The sequence below is a fragment of the Schistocerca serialis genome, chromosome 2 (assembly GCF_023864345.2).
Source record: "Schistocerca serialis cubense isolate TAMUIC-IGC-003099 chromosome 2, iqSchSeri2.2, whole genome shotgun sequence".
Lineage (NCBI taxonomy): Eukaryota > Metazoa > Arthropoda > Insecta > Orthoptera > Acrididae > Schistocerca > Schistocerca serialis.
Genome location: NC_064639.1, coordinates 347,199,486 through 347,220,864, shown reverse-complemented (window position 1 = coordinate 347,220,864; position 21,379 = coordinate 347,199,486). Strand labels below are relative to the sequence as shown.

The following is a 21,379-nucleotide window of genomic DNA, read 5'->3' as shown; positions in this document are numbered from 1 at the left end:
AAAACATTTAACCATTTTTTAATTATTTTATTTTCCGATTTTGTTCAGAAAGCATTATATACCACACCAATACAACCTTTTCACGCAAAATAGATAAGCTGTGAAAATGATCTTCTTGACAACTCATTTGTCTGTTGCTGTTCTCGAAATGTTCTAAATTTAGTGCCGGATTTCAAAGTAGACCATTTTAAAAATAAAGTATCACATCACTGCAACTTTCTGAACGCAAAGTAGCTACGCCTTGAAGAAATCAACTTTTTTAACACGCCATTTACGTAGCTAGCAGCAGCTGTTCCTAAGCTATTTCAGTTTTCCCTCAAATCAAAAATTAAATTTTTTTAGTATCCTGATTGCTTTCAAGCAGTTAAATCTTTTTAGAACAATTAAATCCCACGCTGATCAGTCTATACCCATTTTGTTCTTTTCTCACTCTTCGACTGGCTCTGCTATTTCGGACAAAAAGCCATCTCATAATTTACCGTCAGTACACAAAGTTTTTCTTTATTACACTGATTATCTTCAAGTTATAATTTTTTTCAAAGCTAGACCTCACGCTGATTTATTTCGTAGCCTGTTTGTTCATTTCCCACTCTGCGTTTGACTGTGGAAATTCGGACTGAATCACTTGTGTAATTTCTCTCCGCTCAGTCAATTGGCCAAACAGAAGGACAGCCCTCAGATCTTTGAACTACCATAGGCTTTTCTTTTGGTTTTGTAAAACTGACCTATGAGTCACAGAACCGTCCTCATAGTTCCACTTCCACATCTACAGTTAGGAAGCCACTTTATGACGTGTGGCAGACCTTCTGGGAACGCTGTCACTTCCCTGATTCACTGTTCCATTGGTGAATGGAGAATGGAAAGAATAACTGTCGACATGCCTTATGAATGGGAATTTCGTTTATTTTCCCATCATGCGAGATGTCTGTTGGAAGCGTAGTACGTTGCTTGATTCTTCTTCGAACGTACGCCCCGTCATTTCTATATCTGCCATTTTCAAATCCGTCTGACTTCGGAAATTAGCTGTGTTGTAAGGTTCTTTCGTAGAACCATTGGGTATTCTTTACAAGCCGAATTTATATGTTCATTTATTTACTTGCAGGTAACTACAATGGCGCCCATAATTCTGTATAATTTCGATCCCAGTCCACCATGTTTCCTGGTGCGAGTCATAGCTGACATACTTGGAGTGGAACTCAAGAAAATTCCGATAAAAGACATAACCAAAGAGATGGCTGCTCCTGAGATGACAAAGGTAACGTGTGCGTACCAACTTCAGCAACACTTAATTGTTCCATTGACAGCGTCTGAGATACTACCTGTTCATTATACAACTGTGTGTAATGACACAAAAGACGAAAAACGATAGAATACGGGACAGCAATCAGTAACAGTATTCTATATGAAGTGTTGCTGTGTTTTACGAACGATACTGCGTGACTACTCTTTCCATGCACGTAAATAATCCTATAGTCCTATAAATTCACACTGCAGCACACACCAACTCTTCAGAGCTAGTAATGAAATGAAACATACCACAAAATAGGACTTATATTCGCAGTAAGTGAAAGTAATGAAACATTTAATGGTTGTGAAACTGATGAAAATTTCGTATATGTAAGTGAATTAGCTAATTTCAATGTATGAATGTGTAGCACAGGGTAATTTAGGGTCATACTTACGTTGATGATAAGGTATCTTACACTGAGTACTTTAATTAAATGAAGTAATGTTCAGAAATGAATATTAATTTTACATTTCATAGCGATAACTGAAGCTGATAGAAACTGTTGAACGTGATCTTAGTAAATTGCAATTAGTCATTAGTATTAAGCATATTGAAATATCCGACGCACACTTATTCATGACCCCTCTTCCATACGATCCGAAAGTAACTCCATAAACTGTATTTTGCGAACACTTATGACGTCAACGATCCAGTTCGTTCCACGTTGCTATGTGTGGAGAGAAATTTCTTCCAGTTACTATATTTCCTGTGAAACTTTCCTTTATACACCCATTTTGTTTCCCAGCCACTACGTACTGCTTCCTTCCCCCCTCCCCCACGAACCATGGACTTAGTCGTCGGTGGGGTGGCTTTCGTGCCTCAGTGATGCAGATAGTCATACAGTAGCTGCAACCACATCGGAGGGGTATCTGTTGAGAGGTCAGACAACTTTATGGTTCCTGAGGGGGGGGGGGGGGGGCAACAGACTTTTCAATAGATGAAGGGGCAGGAGTCTGGGTGACTGACTGATCTGGCCATGTCACATCAACTAAAATGGCCTTGCTGTGATGGGACTTAAGAACGGCTGAAAGCAAGGGGAAACTACTGCCGTAATTTTTCCCAAGGGCATGCAACTCTACTGTACGGTTAAATGACGATGGTATCCTCTTTGTTAAAATATTCCGGAGGTGAGATATCCCCCAATCGGATCTCCAGGCGGGGACTACTCAGGAGAACGTCGTCGCCAGTAGAAACAAAACTGACATTCTACGGATAGGAGTGAGGAAAGGTAGATCCCTTAATCGGGCAAGTAGGTTAGAAAATTTAAAAACGCGAAAGGATAGGTTGAAGTTAGTTGTAGTGGGTAACAGTGAAGTTCGGTGGCAGGAACATATGGTAAGGTGAATACAGGTTTATAAATACAAAATCAGACCGCGATAATGGTGTGGGTTTAACGACGAATCAGAAAACTGGAATGCGGGAAAGTTACTATGGACAGCGTAGTGAACGCATTATCGTAGCCAAGGTAGACACTAAGCGCACGCATACCACAGAAGAACAAGTTTACATACCAACCAACTCCGCAGATGATGAAGATATTCAAGAAATGTATCATGAGATAACAGAAATTATTCAGATGGTTAAAGGAGACGAAAATTTAATTGTGCTGGTGGACTGGAATTCGATAGTAGGAAAAGGAAGAGATGGAAAAATAGTAGGTGAATATCGAACGAGGGAGCGGAAAGAAAGAGGAAGCCACCTGATAGAATTTTGCACAGAGCACAATTTAATTACTATCGCTAACATTTGGTTTAAGAATCGTAAAAGAAACCTGGAGACACCAGAAGTTTTCAGATCGATTCTATAATGTTACGACAGAGATTTAGGAAACAGATTTTAAATTGTAGGACATTTCCAGTGGCAGATGTAGACACTGACAGCAATTTATTGGCTATGAACTGAAAATTTAAACTGAAGAAATTGGAAAAAGGTAGAAAATTTAGGACGTTGGATCTGGCTAAGTTGAAACAACCAGAATTGTTGAGAGTTTCAGAGGGAGCATTAGGCAACATTTGACTAGAACAGGGGAAAGGAGTACTATTAGAAGATGAATGATTGTCTTTAAGAGATCAAATAGTGAAGGCAGCAGAGGACTAAATAGGGGAAAAAACAAGCCCTTGTAGAAATCCTTGGATAACACAAGAGATACTGAATTTAATTGATGAAAAGAGAAAATTTAAAAATTAAGCTGGCGAAGTGGAATATAAATATTTAAAAAATGAAACTGACAGTAAGTGCAAAATGGCTAAGCACGAGTGTCTGGAGGACAAATGTATGGACTGAAGAACATATTTCAATAGGGAAAGATGGACACAGCCCACAGGAATATTAATGTGGCCTTGGGGGGGGGGGGAAACAGCTGTATGAATATCAAAATCTCAGACGGAAAACCAGTCCTAATCAGAGAAGCGAAAGCTGAAAGGTGGAAGGAGTTTACAGACGGTCTGTACAAGGGAAACGTTCTTGAAAGCAATGCTATAGAAAGGGAATTTGATATAAATGAAGATGAGATGGGAGATACTATAATACAAGAAGAATTTGAGTTAGCTCTGAAAGATCTAAGTCGAAACAAGATCCCAGGAGCGGACGATATTTCGTCAGAATTACTGATAGCCTTGGGAGAGCCAGACATGGCACATCTGGTGAGCAAGATGTATGAGACTGGCGAAATACCCTCAGACTTGAAGAAGAATGTAACAATTCTAATTCCTGAGAAAGCAACTGCTGACAGGTATAAAAATTATCGAACTGTCATTTAATAAATCACGGCTGCAAAATAAGAACACGAATTCTTTATAGAAGAATAGAAAAACTGGTAGAAGGCGACCTCGGGAAAGATCAGTTTGGATTCCGGAAAAATGTAGGAACACGCGAGGCGTAGTGACGACCCCCCCCCCCCCCCCCAACTTTTCTTAGAAGATGGTTTAAGGAGGACAAATCTATGTTTATAACATTTGAAGACTTAGAGAAAGCTGGAATACTCTCTTTGCATTTATGAAGGTAGCAGGAGAAAAATACCGGGAGTGAAAGGCTATTTACAGCTTGTACAGAAACCAGACTGCATTTACAAGACTCGAGGGGCATGAAAGGGAAGCAGTGGTTGAGAAGTGAGTGAGACAGTGTCGTAGCCTATCCCTGAGGCTGTTCAATGTGTATATTGAACAAGCAGTAAAGTTCAGGAGAAGAAATAAAAACTTCAAGGTTTCCCAGTGATATCGTAATTCTATCAGACACAGGAAAAGACTTGGAAGAGCAGCTGAACGGAATGGACAGTGTCTTGAAAGGAGGATATAAAATGTTCGCCAACAAAAGCAGAACAAGGATAATGACATGAAGTGGAATAAATCAAGTGATGGTAAGGAAATTATATCAGGAGACACTTCAAGTAGTAAATAAGTTTTGCTATTTGGACAGCAAAATAACTGATGATGGAAGAAGCAGAGGAGATGTAAAATGTAGGCTGGTAATGTCGGACAATCATTTCTGAAGAAGAGAAATTGTTTACATCGAATATAGATTTAAGTGGGAGGAAGTCCTTTCTGTACGTATTTTTGCCTCGAGTATAGCCATGTATTGAAGTGAAACATGGACGATAAACAGTTTAGACAAGAAGAGAATAGAAGCTTTCTAAATGTGGTGCTACAGAAGAACGCTGAAGATTAGGTGGGTAAATCACGTAGCAAATGAGGAGATACTGAATAGAACTGGGGAGACAAGAAATTTGTGGCACAGCTTGGCCAATACAAGGGATCGGTAGACAGGACACATTATGAGAGATAAAGGGATTACCAATTTGGTACTGGAAGGAAGTGTGGGGGTTAAAAGCAGTAGAAGGTGACCAAGAGATGAATACAGTAAGGAGATAGTAGTTATTCTTAAATGGAGAGGCTAGCACAAGATAGAGTAGAATGAAGAGCTGCATAAAACCAGTCTGTCGACTAAAGACAACAACAACGTACTACTGCACCATTCACTGAATGCATGCTTGCAAGTTGTTGTAACAAGTAATGCGCCATTTTCGACAACCAATCATGAACTATGAACAGTTGTAAACTTCACCTTGGACGTTGTTTCTCAGGTTAGTGCCACCAGCGTCCATGGAACTGGAATTTGTGTGTAATGCAACGCAGACAGTTTGCAGACAAGTAATTGACTCACAGTACTTTTCGAAAACACCGTGAGACTGCTACGGTCGCAGGTTCGAATCCTGCGTCGGGCATGGATGTGTGTGGTGTCCTTAGGTTAGTTAGGTTTAAGTAGTTCTAAGTTCTAGGGGACTGATGATCACAGCAGTTGAGTCCCATAGTGCTCAGAGCCATTTGAACCATTCTTTTTCGAAAACGTAGTACCACCTGAAATATTAATGTCCACTTGCTGATTCTTTATCTCTGAACACCCAGTTTAAGATTCTCTTCTGTCTGTATAATTTTAACACTGTATGTAATGTTTGTTGCAGTTTTGGTGTCTTCTTCGATATTTAAATCTTTTCGTAGAGTCAGATACGAAACTTCTGTACAGCATGTTGGTCCAGATGCATAAGGCCATTATTATTTATTATTTCAGAAAAATCCGCAGCGTACGGTTCCAACGGTGGATGACAACGGGTTGTACCTTGCAGAGAGGTAAGTACAGAGTACTTTAAAAACTAATTAACTCTTTCAGTAATAAGTTGATATAGCAGTATCAGTAGCAAAATGGATGTGTACGCCGTATCTGTAAGGTACACCTATGAGTTTAACTTGGCACTGTTGTAACTACTACTGGCTTTCTGGTGTTTGTTATTAAGTGTTTCTATTTCACATTAAGATGGTGGTGGTGGTTAGTGTTTAACGTCCCGTCGACAACGAGGTCATTATAGACGGAGCACAAGCTTGGGTTAGGGAAGGATTGGGAAGGAAATCGGCCGTGCCCTTTCAAAGGAACCATCTCGGCATTCGCCTGAAACGATTTAGGGAAATCACGGAAAACCTAAATCAGGATGGCCGGAGACGGGATTGAACCGTCGTCCTCCCGAATGCGTCACATTAAGAATTTGTGTTTGTACATCGAACTCTTTACATTGTTCTGCTGTAGAAATTGCAACTATGTAAATATCTACATCTACAGCATACTGCAGAAGCCACCTAACGGTGTGTAGCGAAAGGTAGTTTCTGTAACACTATCTCATCGCTCCAACCCCGTTCCACTCGCGAATAGTGTGTGGGAAGAATGATTGTCGGTATGCTTCTGTATTGGCTCTAATTTCTCGAATTCTCTCCTCGTGATCAATGTGTCCTCCCGAAATTTAAATAGTAAATCTCTCCGTGATGCACAACGCCTCTCTTGTTACGTTTGCCAGTGGAGTTTGTTTAGCATCTCCGTGACGCTCTCCCGCCAGCCAAACAATCCCGCCGCTCTTCGTTGGACCTTCTCTATCTCCTCTATCAGTCCTACCTGATAGGGGTATCAGATAGACGAACAGTACTCAAGAATCGGGGGAACAAGAGCCTTACAAGCCACTTCTTTCGTGGATGAGTTACATTTCCTTAAGATTCTCCCGATGAATCTGAGTCTGGTGTTTGCTTTTCCCATTATCTGTTTTATGTGGTCATTCCATTTAAGGGCGCTCTGGATAGTTACGCTTAGATATTTTACGGCAGACACTGTCTCCAGCTGTTTGTCATCAATGGTGTAGCTGTACAGTAGTGGATTTCTTTTACTATGTACACTCAGTATGTTACATTTATTTACGTTCGGGTCAACTGCCAGAGCCTGCACCAATCATCAATTCTCTGCAGGTCGTTCTGCGAATTCTTAATATGTTCTGGCGTTGCTACTTTCGTATAGACAACTGCATCATGTGCGAATAGCCTTAAAGAGCATCCGGCGCTTTCTACTAGATCATTTATATATGTTGTAAACAGCAGCGATCCTATCACACTTCCCTGTGGTACTCTGAATATTACCTTCACATCTGTAGATTTTGTCTCGTTAAGAGCGACGTACTGAGTTATATCTGCTAGAAAGTCTTGAATCCAATCGCAAGTCTGCTAGGATACTCCGTAAACTCGTATTTTCTTCATTAAACAGCAATGCAAGACGTTGTCAAATGCCTTACTAAAATCAAGGAACACGGCATCAACCTGAGCGCCGTTGTCCACTGCGCTGTGGGTTTCATGGAGGAACAGAGCGAGTTGTGTGGATCTGTCTTACGGCCTTTGTTAAAAACGGGAGTGGCCTCCCTTTTTTCCATTCGTTAAGTACCTTTCGTTGCTCAAGCGATCTACGATAAATTACTGCTAGAAGGGGTGCAAGTTCTTTCGCATAATCTTTATAGAGTCTTATAGGTATCTCATATGGACCTGACGCCTTTCCACTACTAAGCGATTGTAGCTGCTTTTCAATTTAGCCATCGATTATCTCAATATCTGTCATTTCGGCGTTCGCACGACAACTGAAAGGAGGGACGGTGTCACGGTCAGCTGCCACTTTTGTAACTACTGTTGGCTGTATGGTCACTGCTGCCCATAGCCAAACTAAACAACTAAAAGAAGGTGCTACTACAATCAGTTGTGAGTCTCATCATACAACCAAGAAAATAAAAATGCAGTACATATACCGTTTATAAGCGTAAAAAAGTAGTCTTTACCGCACGTAGAAAAACCTGCTGATATCTTCCAGCGAACGCTCTTTTGTTATCGATTGAAACAGTGCTATAATTTGGTTGTGATGGCCAGTGAAATGCGATGCAGACAACTCTGCACTGCGTCCGTAACGCTTGCCCGGCGTACTTGGATTGAACTGGTAGTAAAGTAGTATGATTCCACGCGGAGCATAAACTTCTCGAAGCCGAAGTTAGGCAAAAGGATATGTGGACCCACAGTGGTCTGCTTATTGCCATCGTTAGATTGCCAAGGCAAGGCAGTGATCCTGGTTAGGGTTAAGCACGGTGCGGGCGTAACAGCCAAGGCCGTACTTACAGTGCTGACCCGCCAGCAGCGTCTCTAACTAGACGTCCCGTCCCCCGGGGCTGGCAGGCTGAGTGCAACAGACAGGAACGTTCTATCAGACCGCGAACCCGTCCGCCCACTAGCCCGTTTGAGCTGTCTGTGCGCTCTGCTTGCAATATTAACTCGTTACCTGTGCTGCAGCGGAACTTCCACCTGTCTTCAAGCATCCTAAAAACATGATTTTGACGTTGTATAAGTATGTCATTGCTTGTACACGTCAACGAACTGTTAGATTATCATGATAAGCGACTCTACCCCACCAACATTCAACATGTTTAATTGTGTCATCGTATCCTTGATTTGCACTGTTTGGAAGTTAAGACGGGTGGTTGGTTGTTTTTGGGGAAGGAGACCAGACAGCGAGGTCATCGGTCTCATCGGAGTAGGGAAGGATGGGAAAGGAAATCGGCCGTCCCCTTTGAAAGGAACCATCCCGGCATTTGCTTGGAGCGATTTAGGGAAATCACGGAAAACCTAAATCAGGATGGCCGGACGCGGGATTGAACCGTCGTCCTCCCGAATGCGAGTCCAGTATCTAACCACTGCGCCACCTCGCTCGGCTTGGAAGTTAAGAATCCACTGGGATAAAAGGCACTATGTAATTCTTGCAGCTGTCTCTTCGAATCGTAAAAGAAATACTTTCGTGGGTACTCTAAATGGTTCAAAGTTAAGAGGCAATATTTGAAGTTGTGTGTTTCATGATAGCCAATGGCTGAAAGACATCACGCACTCAACTGAATCTTTGCTGTGAATGCAGGTTTATATTAAACTCAACTGCATTCGCCACGTGACAACCAATGCCCGGACACTTATGGACATTAATATGGGTTCTGTCCACACTTTGCCTTTATGACCGCTGGAGACGTTCCAGTGACGTGTTTTAATGTCTATGGAGGAATGGTACCCCATTCTTCCTGCACAGCCGAAAGCTGATGTTGGGTCTTGCCCAATCGTCTCGTAAAGGGTGAATAAGGGAAGCTGCGTTCCCGGTTCAAAAATGGCCCTGACCACTATGGGACTCAACGTCTGAGGTCATCAGTCCCCTAGAACTTAGAACTACTTAAACCTAACTAACCTAAGGACATCACACACTTCCATGAGTGCGCAGCTCGTGGTCGTGAGGTAGCGTTCTCGCTTCCCGCGCCCGGGTTCCCGGGTTCGATTCCCGGCGGGGTCAGGGATTTTCTCTGCCTGGTGATGACTGGGTGTTGTGTGATGTCCTTAGGTTAGTTAGGTTTAAGTAGTTCTAAGTTCTAGGGGACTGATGACCATAGATGTTAAGTCCCATAGTGCTCAGAGCCATTTTTGAACACATCCATGGCCGAGGCAGGATTCGAACCTGCGACCATAACAGCAGCTCGGTTCCGGACTAAACGCCTAAAAGCGCTTGGCCGCAGCGGCAGGCCAATTCAAGCAATTTTTTATTGTTATTTGAAACCTTTTCAAAAAGGTAGGCCAGTATCTACCTGTCCACGCCGCTCTTCGGCCACAGAAAAAAACATACAAGAAACATGAAGACATAAAAACAGATGTACATGTAGGATAAAAACAGGAGACAGACAAATGAAAAAGAAATGAAGTCGTTCACGGAAGGCACTGGTTGCACAGGGAAGTTCAGCTCAGTGCACAAACGTAGACTGACAGTTGAACACATGAACGTAGGAGCACTGACGAAGAAACACCGTTGTACTAAGACGAAGAGAAACACTAACACAGTGATGGCGATCTTCGGCGAACTATAAACACACTGTTGCACGAAAAAAAGGGGGTGCTGCCACAGGTAAATATGGGTGGGTAGAGGGGGAGAGGGGGATGCCAGGTGTAGAGAAGATGGAAGGGAGAGGGGAGAGGGTATGGGGGGTGTGTAAACCCAGGGAGGGGAGGAGGGAGTAAGTGAGGACGGAGAGAAGGGAAAGAGGGTGGTCTGGAGGAAAAACACAGGAGGAGGAAGGGGTGGATTAAATCTGGTAGGAGGGGTAGATGGAGGGGACGTGGGCATCATCCGGGAGGGGAAGTTGGCGGAAGCCACCTGGGGCAACGGTATGGAGAGTGGTAAGATGGGGAGCAGGTGGGATGCAGGTGTACAGGCGCGGCAGCGGATGGGGGTGGGAAAGAATGGGAGAGACAAGCGGGTGAGGGCTTCAAGCAAATGACATTAGTAGTTTTATATTTATAAAGCAGATTGATAATACTTAACGTTAATGTTCAAAGGTGTCGGAAACGATGGGCTACATAAATCCGAGTCCTGGCTATACATAATGTTCAACAACAAATGGATACGGATCACTGCAATCTCATATCGTAGCACTCTCTGCTAAGCCGTTTTAATACTAAGCGAATACTCTCCACTGACGTCCTTGCGAGGCTGGCAGGAGTGACGCTTATATTCACTTCTTGCAGAGATCGCTCCTGGCGAGGCGCTGTCCTTGTCAGCTGGCTATTGGCTGACGTTACCTCACCGCCTTCTCTGATCTCGCGTTCTTCCTCTACGTTCCGGCGCATGTGGTTACGCCAGAACACAGAGAAAGTAGTGACGTAGGACGCTGGGGGTCTGTAGCGAAGTTGACATTCTCACTCTACTCAAAGTTGTTCATTTGCGTTCAGGCCGAAAGTTTGAGGGCCAGTCCAATTCATGAATGTTATGGACCACAAACAATTGCCTCACAGATATTTCTGTAAGACAGAGAGCGTTGTCATGTTGACGCAAACGATCATTGTCTCCGAACTGTTCATCTACTGTGCGCAGTGCACAATGCTGTAAACTGCTTTCATATCATTCGGCAAGAACACCCGCATGCATACCACCTTTTACGTAGTTTACTGTTGGCACTGACTTACGCTTGATGAGAGGTAGCGTTCTCCAGGCATTTGCCAAAGACAAACCTTTCCGTCGGATTATCGCCGGTTATAACGAAACGCATCACTACAGGTCACTCGTTTCTAATCACTCATCGTTCAGTGACCTCACTTTTTACACTAACTCGAACGTCGCGTAGCACTGGCTACAGAAATGTACCCTATTGTTCTTAACTGTCTAACCACAGTCATTGTAGTACTGGTACGACTTTGAAACTCACGAATGAGTCCTTCGCTGATCGTGTATGAATTTTCAAAACCGCTTAACGGTTGCTGTCCATCAGTACAGGGGGTCTGCCTGGTCTTGGTTTAGTTGCGGTTTTTCGCGTTTCCGCTTCACAGGTACAGCACTCGGACAGCTTTCAAAGGTTTGAAGAGTCACTGAATGGTTTTTTACGTAGTTAAAATCCAGCAATTACTTACAAGTCACTGAGGTCTCCTGACCGAATATTGTAGTAGTAGTAGTAGTAGTAGTCGTCGTAGTAGTAGTAGTTTCATTTATTCCTAGATCTCTTTTGCAAGAACACAGGACATGTCTTGCTGTTACAATATAAGAGCAATAACAAGAAATTTTAGATTAGGAAATAGGACACTTTAAGTAGAAAATGAGTTTTGCTGTTTGGGGAGCGAAATAACTGATGATTATTGTAGGCTGATTCTTACAGAGAAGAAGACAGCAACCAGCCACTATCAACACTGCTATTTATTTCAGTAAATAGCACAGTAACCGGTTTCGAAATTATAAGTCCATCATCAGACGGCTGTTCACAAGATTTGCAAGATACGCTTTACATAATCGTCAGTTTCCGATTTTTATTCTTCCACTGAGGCGCTATCAGGAGAAAGAAAACTGGCGTTCTACGGATCGGAGCGTGGAATGTCAGATCCCTTAATCGGGCAGGTAGATTAGAAAATTTAAAAAGGGAAATGGATAGGTTAAAGTTAGATATAGTGGGAATTAGTGAAGTTCGGTGGCAGGAGGAACAAGAGTTTTGGTCAGGTGAATACAGGGTTATAAATACAAAATCAAATAGGGTTAATGCAGGAGTCGGTTTAATAATGAATAAAGAAATAGGATTGCGGGTAAACTACTACAAACGGCATAGTGAACGCCTTATTGTGGCCAAGATAAGCACGAAGCCCACGCCTACTATAGTAGTACAAGTGTATATGCCAACTAGCTCTGCAGATGATGAAGAAATTGATGAAATGTATGATGAAATAAAAGAAATTTTTCAGATAGTGAAGGGAGACGAACATTTAATAGTCATGGGTGACTGGAATTCTAGAGTAGGAAACGGGAGAGAAGGAAACGTAGTAGGTGAATATGGGCTGGGGGTAAGAAATCAAAGAGGAAGCCGTCTGGTAGAATTTTGCACAGAGCATAAGTTAATCATAGCTAAGACTTGGTTCAAGAATCATGGAAGAAGGTTGTATACATAGAAGAACCATGGAGATACTAAAAGGTACCATATAGATTATATAATGGTAAGACAGAGATTTAGGAACCAGGTTTTAAATTGTAAGACATTTCCAGGGGCTGATGTGGAGTCTGACCAAAATCTATTGGTTATGAATTGTAGATTAAAACTGAAGAAACTGCAAAAAGGCGGTAATTTAAGGAGATGGGACCTGAGTAAACTGACTAAACCAGAGGTGGTAGAGAGTTTCAGGGAGAGCATAAGGGAACAATTGACAGGAATGGAGGAAAGAAATACAATAGAAGAAGAATGGGTAGCTGTGAGGGATGAGGTAGTGAAGGCAGCAGAGGATCAAGTAGATAAAAAGACGAGGGCTGGTAGAAATCCTTGGGTAACAGAAGATATATTGAATTTAATTGATGAAAGGAGAAAATATAAAAATACAGTAAATGAAGCAGGCAAAAAGGAATACAAACGTCTCAAAAATGAGATCGACAGGAAGTGCAAAATGGCTAGGCAGGGATGGCTAGAGGACAAATGTAAGGATGTAGAGGCTGATTTCACTAGGGGTAAGATAGATACTGCCTACAGGAAAATTAAAGAGACCTTTGGAGAAGAGAGAACCACATGTATGAATATCAAGAGCTCGGATTGAAACCCAGTTCTAAGCAAAGACATGACAAAACTCTACCATCCGGTGAGCAAGAGGTATGAGACAGTCGAAATACCCTCAGACTTCAAGATGAATATAAAAGTTCCAATCCCAAAGAAAGCAGGTGTTGACAGATGTGAAAATGACCGAACTATCAGTTTAATAAGTCACAGCTGCAAAATACTAACGCGAATTCTTTACACACGAATGGAAAAACTGATAGAACCCGACCTCGGGGAAGTTCAGTTAGGATTCCGTAGAAATATTGGAACACGTGAGGCAATATTGCCTTTACACCTTACCTTAGAAGAAAGTTAAGGAAAGGCAAACCTAAGTTTCTAGCATTTGTAGACTTAGAGAAAGGTTTTGACAACAATGACTGGAATACTCTCTTTCAAATTCTGAAGGTGGCTGGGGTAAAATACCGGGAGCGAAAGGCTATTTACAATTTGTACAGAAACCAGATGGCAGTTATAAGAGTCGAGGGACATCAGAGGGAAGCAGTGGTTGGGAAGGGAGTGAGACAGGGTTGTAGCCTCTCCCCGATGTTATTCAATCTGTATATTGAGCAAGCAGTAAGGGAAACGAAAGAAAAATTCGGAGTAGGTATTAAAATCCATGGAGAAGAAATAAAAACTTTGATGTTCGGCGGTGACATTGTAATTCTGTCAGAGACAGCAAAGGACCTGGAAGAGCAGTTGAACGTAATGGACAGTGTCTTGAAAGGAGGATATAAGACGAACATCAACAAAAGCAAAACGAGGATTATGGAATGTAGTCGAATGAATTCGGGTGATGCTGCGGAAATTAGATTAGGAAATGAGACACTTAAAGTAGTAAAGGAGTTCTGCTATTTGGGGAGCAAAATAACTGATGATGGTCGAAGTAGAGAGGATATAAAATGTAGACTGGCAATGGCAAGGAAAGCGTTTCTGAAGAAGAGAAATTTGTTAACACCGAGTATAGATTTAAGTGTCAGGAAGTCGTTTCTGAAAGTATTTGTACGGATTGTAGCCATGTATGGAAGTGAAACATGGACGATAAATAGTTTAGACAAGAAGAGAATAGAGGCTTTCGAAATGTGGTGCTACAGAAGAATGCTGAAGATTAGATAGGTAGTTCACATAACTAATGTGGAGGTATTGAATAGAATTGGGGAGAAGGGAAGTTTGTGGCACAACTTGACAAGAAGAAGGGACCGGTTGGTAGGGCATGTTCTGAGCCATCAAGGGATCACCAATTTAGTATTGGAGGGCAGCGTGGAGGGTAAAAATCGTAGAGGGAGACCAAGAGATGAATACACTAAGCAGATTCAGAAGGATGTAGGTTGCAGTAAGTACTGGGAGATGAAGAAACTTGCACAGGATAGAGTAGCACGGAGAGCTGCATCAAACCAGTCTCAGGACTGAAGACCATAACAACAACAACTGAGGCGAAATATTCTTGGTGTGTTGGTGCCATCAAAAATTCCGCTCGATTTTGTTGCGAATTTGCAGGATTGTATTTTTCAAACATTCCAAAATATATGCAGCACTCATGATTATCACATCACCATATTGTGAAAAGCACCACGCACACACACGCCAAAAGGTATCTGCCACATGTGAAGTTGACACAAAGATTGCAGTTTTACAAATACAACGGCGCCAGAGTATAAAGTGTATCTTGCAAATCGTGTGAACAGCCGTCTGATGATGAACTTGTCAGTTCGAAAACCGGTTACGGCGCTATTTACTTGAGTAAATAGCAGTATTAATAGTGGCTGGTTGCTGTCCTCTTCTTTGTAAGAATCAACCTACATTAATTGTACAGAGCCACGGTCTCATCATGTCAGTTTTATACAAAATACCATAACTGATGATTGTCGGAGTAGAGAGGATATAAAATGTAGACTGCCAATAGCATGAATAGCGTTTCTGGAGAAGAGAAATTTGTTAACATCGAACATAGATTTCAGTGTAAGGAAATCTTTCCTGAAAGTATTTGTTTGAAGTGTAGCCATGTACGGAAGTGAAACATGGTCAATAAACAGTTTAGTCAAGAAATAAATTGAAGCTTTTGAAATGGGTGTTACAGACGAATGGTGAAGATTATATGGGTAGATCACGTAACTAACGAGGAGGTACTGAACGGAATTGGGGAGAAGAATAATTTGTGGCACAACTTGACTAGAAGAAGGGATCAATTATTAGAACCCGTTGTGAGGCATTAAGGGATCACCAATTTAGTACTGGAGAGAAGCGTACAGAGTAAAAATCGTAGGAGTACAAGAGATGAATACGCTAAGCAGATTCAGGAGGATGTAGGTTGCGGTAGTTGTTCACAGACGAAGAGGACAGAGTAGCATGGAGAGCTGCGTGAAACTAGTCTCTAGACTGAAGACCACAACAACAATAAGAAATTAATACACATATAGAGACATTTACAGACTTAAAGGTCTACAACAAAAAGAATGTGACAGGTAGTCGGCCTTGGCCTAATGAGCAACCATTTGCCTGGAACATTTTAAGGAAACCACGGAAAAGCAACAGTAGTATGGCCTCCCAAGTGATACCACAATACTCCCCACATCTATGTATACTGACAGGTTCCTCTTTAGTCATATTTGGTGGTCGACTGCGCAGGGGTATTCCGATACTTCAGGAAGCGTAGGTGGCGGTACCGTAGAGATTTCGTGTAGTCAAAATGTTGTTGTTACAGATTTACGATTAGAAAATAAAAAGAAATAAAAAATGTGAATACTACACAAGACATGAGGATGGTGCAGAAATATTCTTCTGCATCCCGCTTAAGGTCAACTTGTACCAGAAGTACAAAATTCATACGGTACTAAATGAAAAAGAATGCTTATTTGAATATACGACCGGAAGCGCTTTTTTTTCATTCAGATGACACAGCAAAATCACAGCAAGCATCACACTCTACCAGGGTAGAGACGGTTACCCACCTGGTACAATGGTTTGGCATGTAGTGTTTTTCATTACCTAATAGTTCATATTTATTATTTTATACAGTTTCATAAGGCATCTCTGATAATTTACTTTTTTTTTTTCAGTCGAGCCATCGCATCCTACCTCATATCGAAGTACGGGAAAAACGACTTTTTGTACCCAAAGGACGCGTCGAAACGCGTGCTTGTTGACCAGAGGCTGTATTTTGATACTGAACTGTACAAATCATTTGAAGTTGTTTGGGTAAGCATAAAACATTCCTTTTTCTCGTTATACTAAAGAATGTTCCAAACTTGAAATTTTAATTGTCATTGATCTCTGAACTGTACGTCAGGCAGTTTTCTTTAGTTTCCTTTCAGTAACTTTGCATTAATCTTTGTACTGTTCCTATTGAAAAGCCTGCAACTGTACAAACACAAAAATTTGTTATTCTAGAAAAATTACGTATATTTTAGTTAATAACGGCGTTTTTATTTAACAATGGCGTTTCAGTGAGTCTTTTTGTGCTGAGTTCGGAAAGTTCTCATTTTCACGTTTTCAACTTAGATCTGCAATGTGTTCTGTCTTACAAGATGTATTCTGATAATGATTTTTTTAATTCGTTTGGTTTGCCTTTATGTTAAAATATTTATTCATGGATTGTTTTTTGATCATTCTTTGTTTATTAAATAATTGTTAATGTGTCAATTCAACCTATTTCCATTGGAAAGAAAAAGAGGTAGAAAAGTAAAAGAAATGATAATGAAATAGCGAGTGCTCTTGTTGAAAATATGTCGATTTGCTAGTGTGCACACACCCCATATCACCACTCGCTCAGGTAAATTTCCTCAGTCATTTACGCAGGAAATAAATTCTCTAAATGAGGCCGCGATCATTGTGGATTTTTGTGTATAATGCCGCCTAGCTCGTTTAGCATGCTCGAAAGACTTTGTGTTACGGTTTCTAAGTTTTGATCAGCAAGCGAAACAGTGTAAAGAATTAAAATGTAATATGTGATCCTGACGTCTTTATTCGAAAAAGACAATTTCCTCAGTGCGTGAGTACTACTTCGATTGTGATGGGAGATGCAAAACCTGTTTTGCACTGGCTGAAGACAGCTGCTGCCTGTGTGGTGTCAAACTTGCTCAGACGAGCAGTGGACATTGGTATGTAATCCTTATGGTGAAAGTTACCCATGTAGTTGGTCATACAGGATTGCTCGTCTTCCACAGAAACAAATTCACAGTCGCTGCATGGAGTGGACTGTATGCTGGCAAGGCAGTGCGATGTGTTTTAGCTGTCGGCCACTTTTGGGTCTCTCAGCGACAAAGGCAGGCAGGCAACGCACCGATCTATTTCTTGGTCATTAGAAATGTTGTTGCATCTCAGCTGCAGAAGACTGATGACTTCATCCGGAGCATTCTTACAACTGGGGAATAATTTTTTTCAGGAGGTGCCTACTTGTGGATCATGTAAGGGTTTCTGGAACAGTATTTATCGATATTTTTAATAAGCTTTACGTTCATATTAATGATGCTTTTTCCCTGTCGGTATAGACACCAAAGAAGGTGTCACATGGTATTTTATTCCTTTCAGGGAAAGAATTTATATGACAAAATATTTCAACTCCAGTGGTACCTGTTGGACTAAGAGAGAAGCCCTACTAATGTGTTTTCATGCTGACACCTAACTGTACAATTAATACTGCTACAGTTATTACAGCTGTATCGTATAATCCATCCACCTGTAAAAAGAAAATTTGCATGATTCGAGACGAATTTAATTTCTTTCTTTATATTCGTTCATAAATCTCTGATGCACTGAGCACCGAGCTGTTTGATAGTGGGATCTTAACTATTACTTTCGCTGTTTTCACCTAACATACATTTTAACATCTCTGTAGCTTAAGGTTCAATAAGATTTTCCGCAGTGGAGCAGGCTTCACAAAGTTCAATTATTTGATAGCTGACTCAGTAGCCTTAGCTGATTTTTTATTAGCTGTTTTTGTGGTTTGAATCATGTACGTTTCTAATTTCTGAAGTTCGTCACGCCTTCGACTACAGCATTCATTTTTTTTCTCTAAGTTCTCCATTAGCAGACTCTAGATGGCAATCCATATAATCTCGAGCTGTAGAGCTACTTACGATAACTGTGCTGCATATATCAATATTGTTCATGAAGCAAAGGCAAAAAAAGCTTCCATCGTAGTTTCTAAATTTTTTAGTAACTGCTCCGGATCGGTTACTTGTAGGATCACTAACATACCTATTCTTTTGAGGTGATTTTATTGGTATCAATCTTATTACTACCACAATTATCTTTAGCAAAAGAACTAGTAATTGAGTCCGAAACATGAGGAGACAAGTTCGGCAGAAGAAAGCTTTAGAGTGTCTTTTTTAATCCACCTTCCCATCTTGTGAAAAAAATATCGAAAACTATTTAAAGACAAGAAATACAATGGTAGGTAGCTTATTTTGATAATATTATTAACAGCGGAGAATAAAACTCAATCAATCATTTTTATACAATTTTCTTAAAGGACAAAAGCAGTGGTGGGGATAGAGGGTTTTCGAAATGTTATGTAGACAATGACCTTCCTATCTTTTTTTGAAGTGTACAAAGTTATGCTGTCTGCTCTCTGATAAATGAAGTCTTACACTGTGAATGAGGATAGCAGAAGTGAGACGGTATGTTACTTGCTGTGAACTGTTTCATATGATTTTTTTCTTAGATCTTTGACGGTTAGAGAGAAGATTCTCTGCTGAGTTTCCGTTCTGGCTTCACTTTATTAAAACACACTAGGTTACTGGACGCCACCAAAATTGCAAATGACGTGGTGATTTATTTTCGTCCGAATTTTTGAACTTTTTCTTTCTTTCCGAGTAACGTCATCAGTGGGGAATTGTGCATAACACTTTCATTTCTCTTGTTGTCAATTAAAATTTGGCTTCTTTTACCAAAACAATATACAGTTGACGTAATTTAATTAGATTTATATGCCAATGCTGTTGCCATTGCGATGGAATACTGATCATAGTCTAGCCTTAAAAACAGAACTGTGAACAAGACAAACCAATGGTTTAAAAAAGCTCATTATCAGTATATTGCTGCAACCTGACAAGCCGGCCGGAGTGGCCGAGCGGTTCTAGGCACTACAGTCTGGAACCACGCGACCGCTACGGCTGCAAGTTCGAATCCTGCCTCGGACATGGATGTGTGTGATGTCCTTAGGTTAGTTAGGTTTAGGTCTAGCGGACTGATGACCTCAGATGTTAAGTCCCGTAGTGCTCAGAGCAATTTGAACAATTTCCCAGAGACGTTAATTTTTATCATTTTTACCTTCTGGAATGTTATGTAAAAAGGCACCTAATTCCACGGAACGCTTGATTTATCTCCACGGAAACTAGGGTTCGGTGGAACAGTTTTCGAAACGCTGCAATATAGGGTGTATCGTGCACCCAGTTAAGATATCAGCTATAATTTATATATTTTGCTTCACCAAGTTCAGTTTATGAACATTCTAGCTTTTGCTATGTTTAATAATAATTGCAACCCGCCACATACTCATTGCACCTAACGTACTGATTATAATGTTTCGTATGTTGCCTACAGGCTGGGGACTTTTTTGCCGGATTTGTACCTAAGCACGATATGGACAGGTTGATCCTTGGACTAGAAATACTAAACAGGATGCTAGAGGGCAAAGAATGGCTCGCACTGGACCACATCTCGCTTGCAGACTACGCCACAGCTGCGACCATGGCAGCATTGGAGGTAGTGAAATGTTATCCTATACTGTTCACTCCAGTAGGTTGGGAAAAACGTAGATCGGACGTCCAACTAACTGAATATTTTTTTGATTTTCTATCGCCAATTCTTTGAATCTATGATCTGACAGCTGTCATTCAGTTTTGATCACTAATAACATTAAAGTCCATAGTAGCTACTCTAAACCATGCTAGTCCAAATTAAATTACTCGCTCGAATTTTTAATGACTAGTGTATTCGTTACGTGTGTTGGTATAGCAATATTTGTCAATTTTGAAATCGAAAAAGAACTAAGTGATAATAAATTTTTATACTTTAGCATAATTTTATAATAATAACAAATATTCGCATTTTTTTCAGTATATTCCACATCTTAAACTTGATCTGTCTAAGTATGGAAACATTTCACGATGGCTTCGCCGTGTTGAAAATTCATTCCCAAGGTATGCAGAATTCAAGAAAATATATAGTGATTCTGTGGTTGCCTTAATGGAAGAACAGAAGAAACAAAAACAAGCACAAAGAAAATGAAACAAACTGTGTATGAATTACTTTTAGATTAATATTTGTAATAAATATTCAAATAGATCCATATGTTTTCATTTCTTAAGAACATGTTCTCCGAACCAATATATGCGGCGCGATATGCGCCGGTATTTTGCAAATACTTGGGGTAACGTGAATGAAGACATTTTGCTATTCAGTGTAGTTCCTTCTCATTGAAACAGTCTGTGTTGGTAATGCAGTATAAGTATTGCAGAAAGGTCATCCTAGATTAAATTCTTTTTTGTATTCATTTTAGAGTAATGTTTCGGCAGAAAGACGTTTCTTAATCGTAGGATTACAATAGAAAGTGCTATATTTGTTTTGCACTGAGGTGCTACAGTATAAGTGTACAATTAATTTAGCGGAAGAAAGTTTAACTACAATTTTTATGGTCATTTGTCACAATTTTTCGCAACTACCGAATATCTTCGTTTCTCCGTAATCAGTATGCTTTGTCCACTCATTGGAAGTTTGTCTAACAACACGTAAGATTTCTGCATTACAACATAAGAATGGACGCTGATCCACTATACTTGCTCAAAAAGAACATGGTTACTAGACGCATCCCTAAACAAAAAATTAAATATGACAGGCTATCCGATAACATGTATAATGATTACATGCAAGATTCAAATATAAAGTCGGCAAATTGATAACTGTATACTTATCACAATACGACATTATGAAGGGAAAAAGATAACCTGAAAGTACTAAAAACTCGATATTCACTATGTGAACGAAATTTATCCAGTAGTGTTGGTTGCTAGTGAAATTATCTATTAATTGGAATACAAAACTAATGATCAGTGTAGTAACAGCAAATAGTAGATAAAACTGGACGCAAAGAAAGTTACACCGTTAGGTCATTTACACGATTTCTATCGAAAAGTAGTAGAAGGTTTGTACACCTTTCTTATCAGAATACACAA

At 40.6% G+C, this 21,379-nt stretch overlaps 1 protein-coding gene across 1 annotated transcript in view; it reads left to right on the top strand.

Moving 5' to 3' along the window:
- The window catches only part of LOC126457153 (glutathione S-transferase 1-1-like), a 32,706-nt gene extending 12,214 nt beyond the window's left edge, over positions 1-20,492 (top strand). Inside the window, exons 2-6 of the mRNA XM_050093225.1 lie at positions 1,103-1,255; positions 5,852-5,910; positions 16,262-16,400; positions 19,749-19,910; positions 20,265-20,492. Coding sequence (XP_049949182.1) covers positions 1,112-1,255; positions 5,852-5,910; positions 16,262-16,400; positions 19,749-19,910; positions 20,265-20,435 — 675 coding nt within the window. The 5' untranslated portion in view covers positions 1,103-1,111 and the 3' untranslated portion in view covers positions 20,436-20,492. The remainder of the gene's footprint in view (positions 1-1,102; positions 1,256-5,851; positions 5,911-16,261; positions 16,401-19,748; positions 19,911-20,264) is intronic.
- The last annotated feature ends 887 nt before the right edge of the window (positions 20,493-21,379 follow it).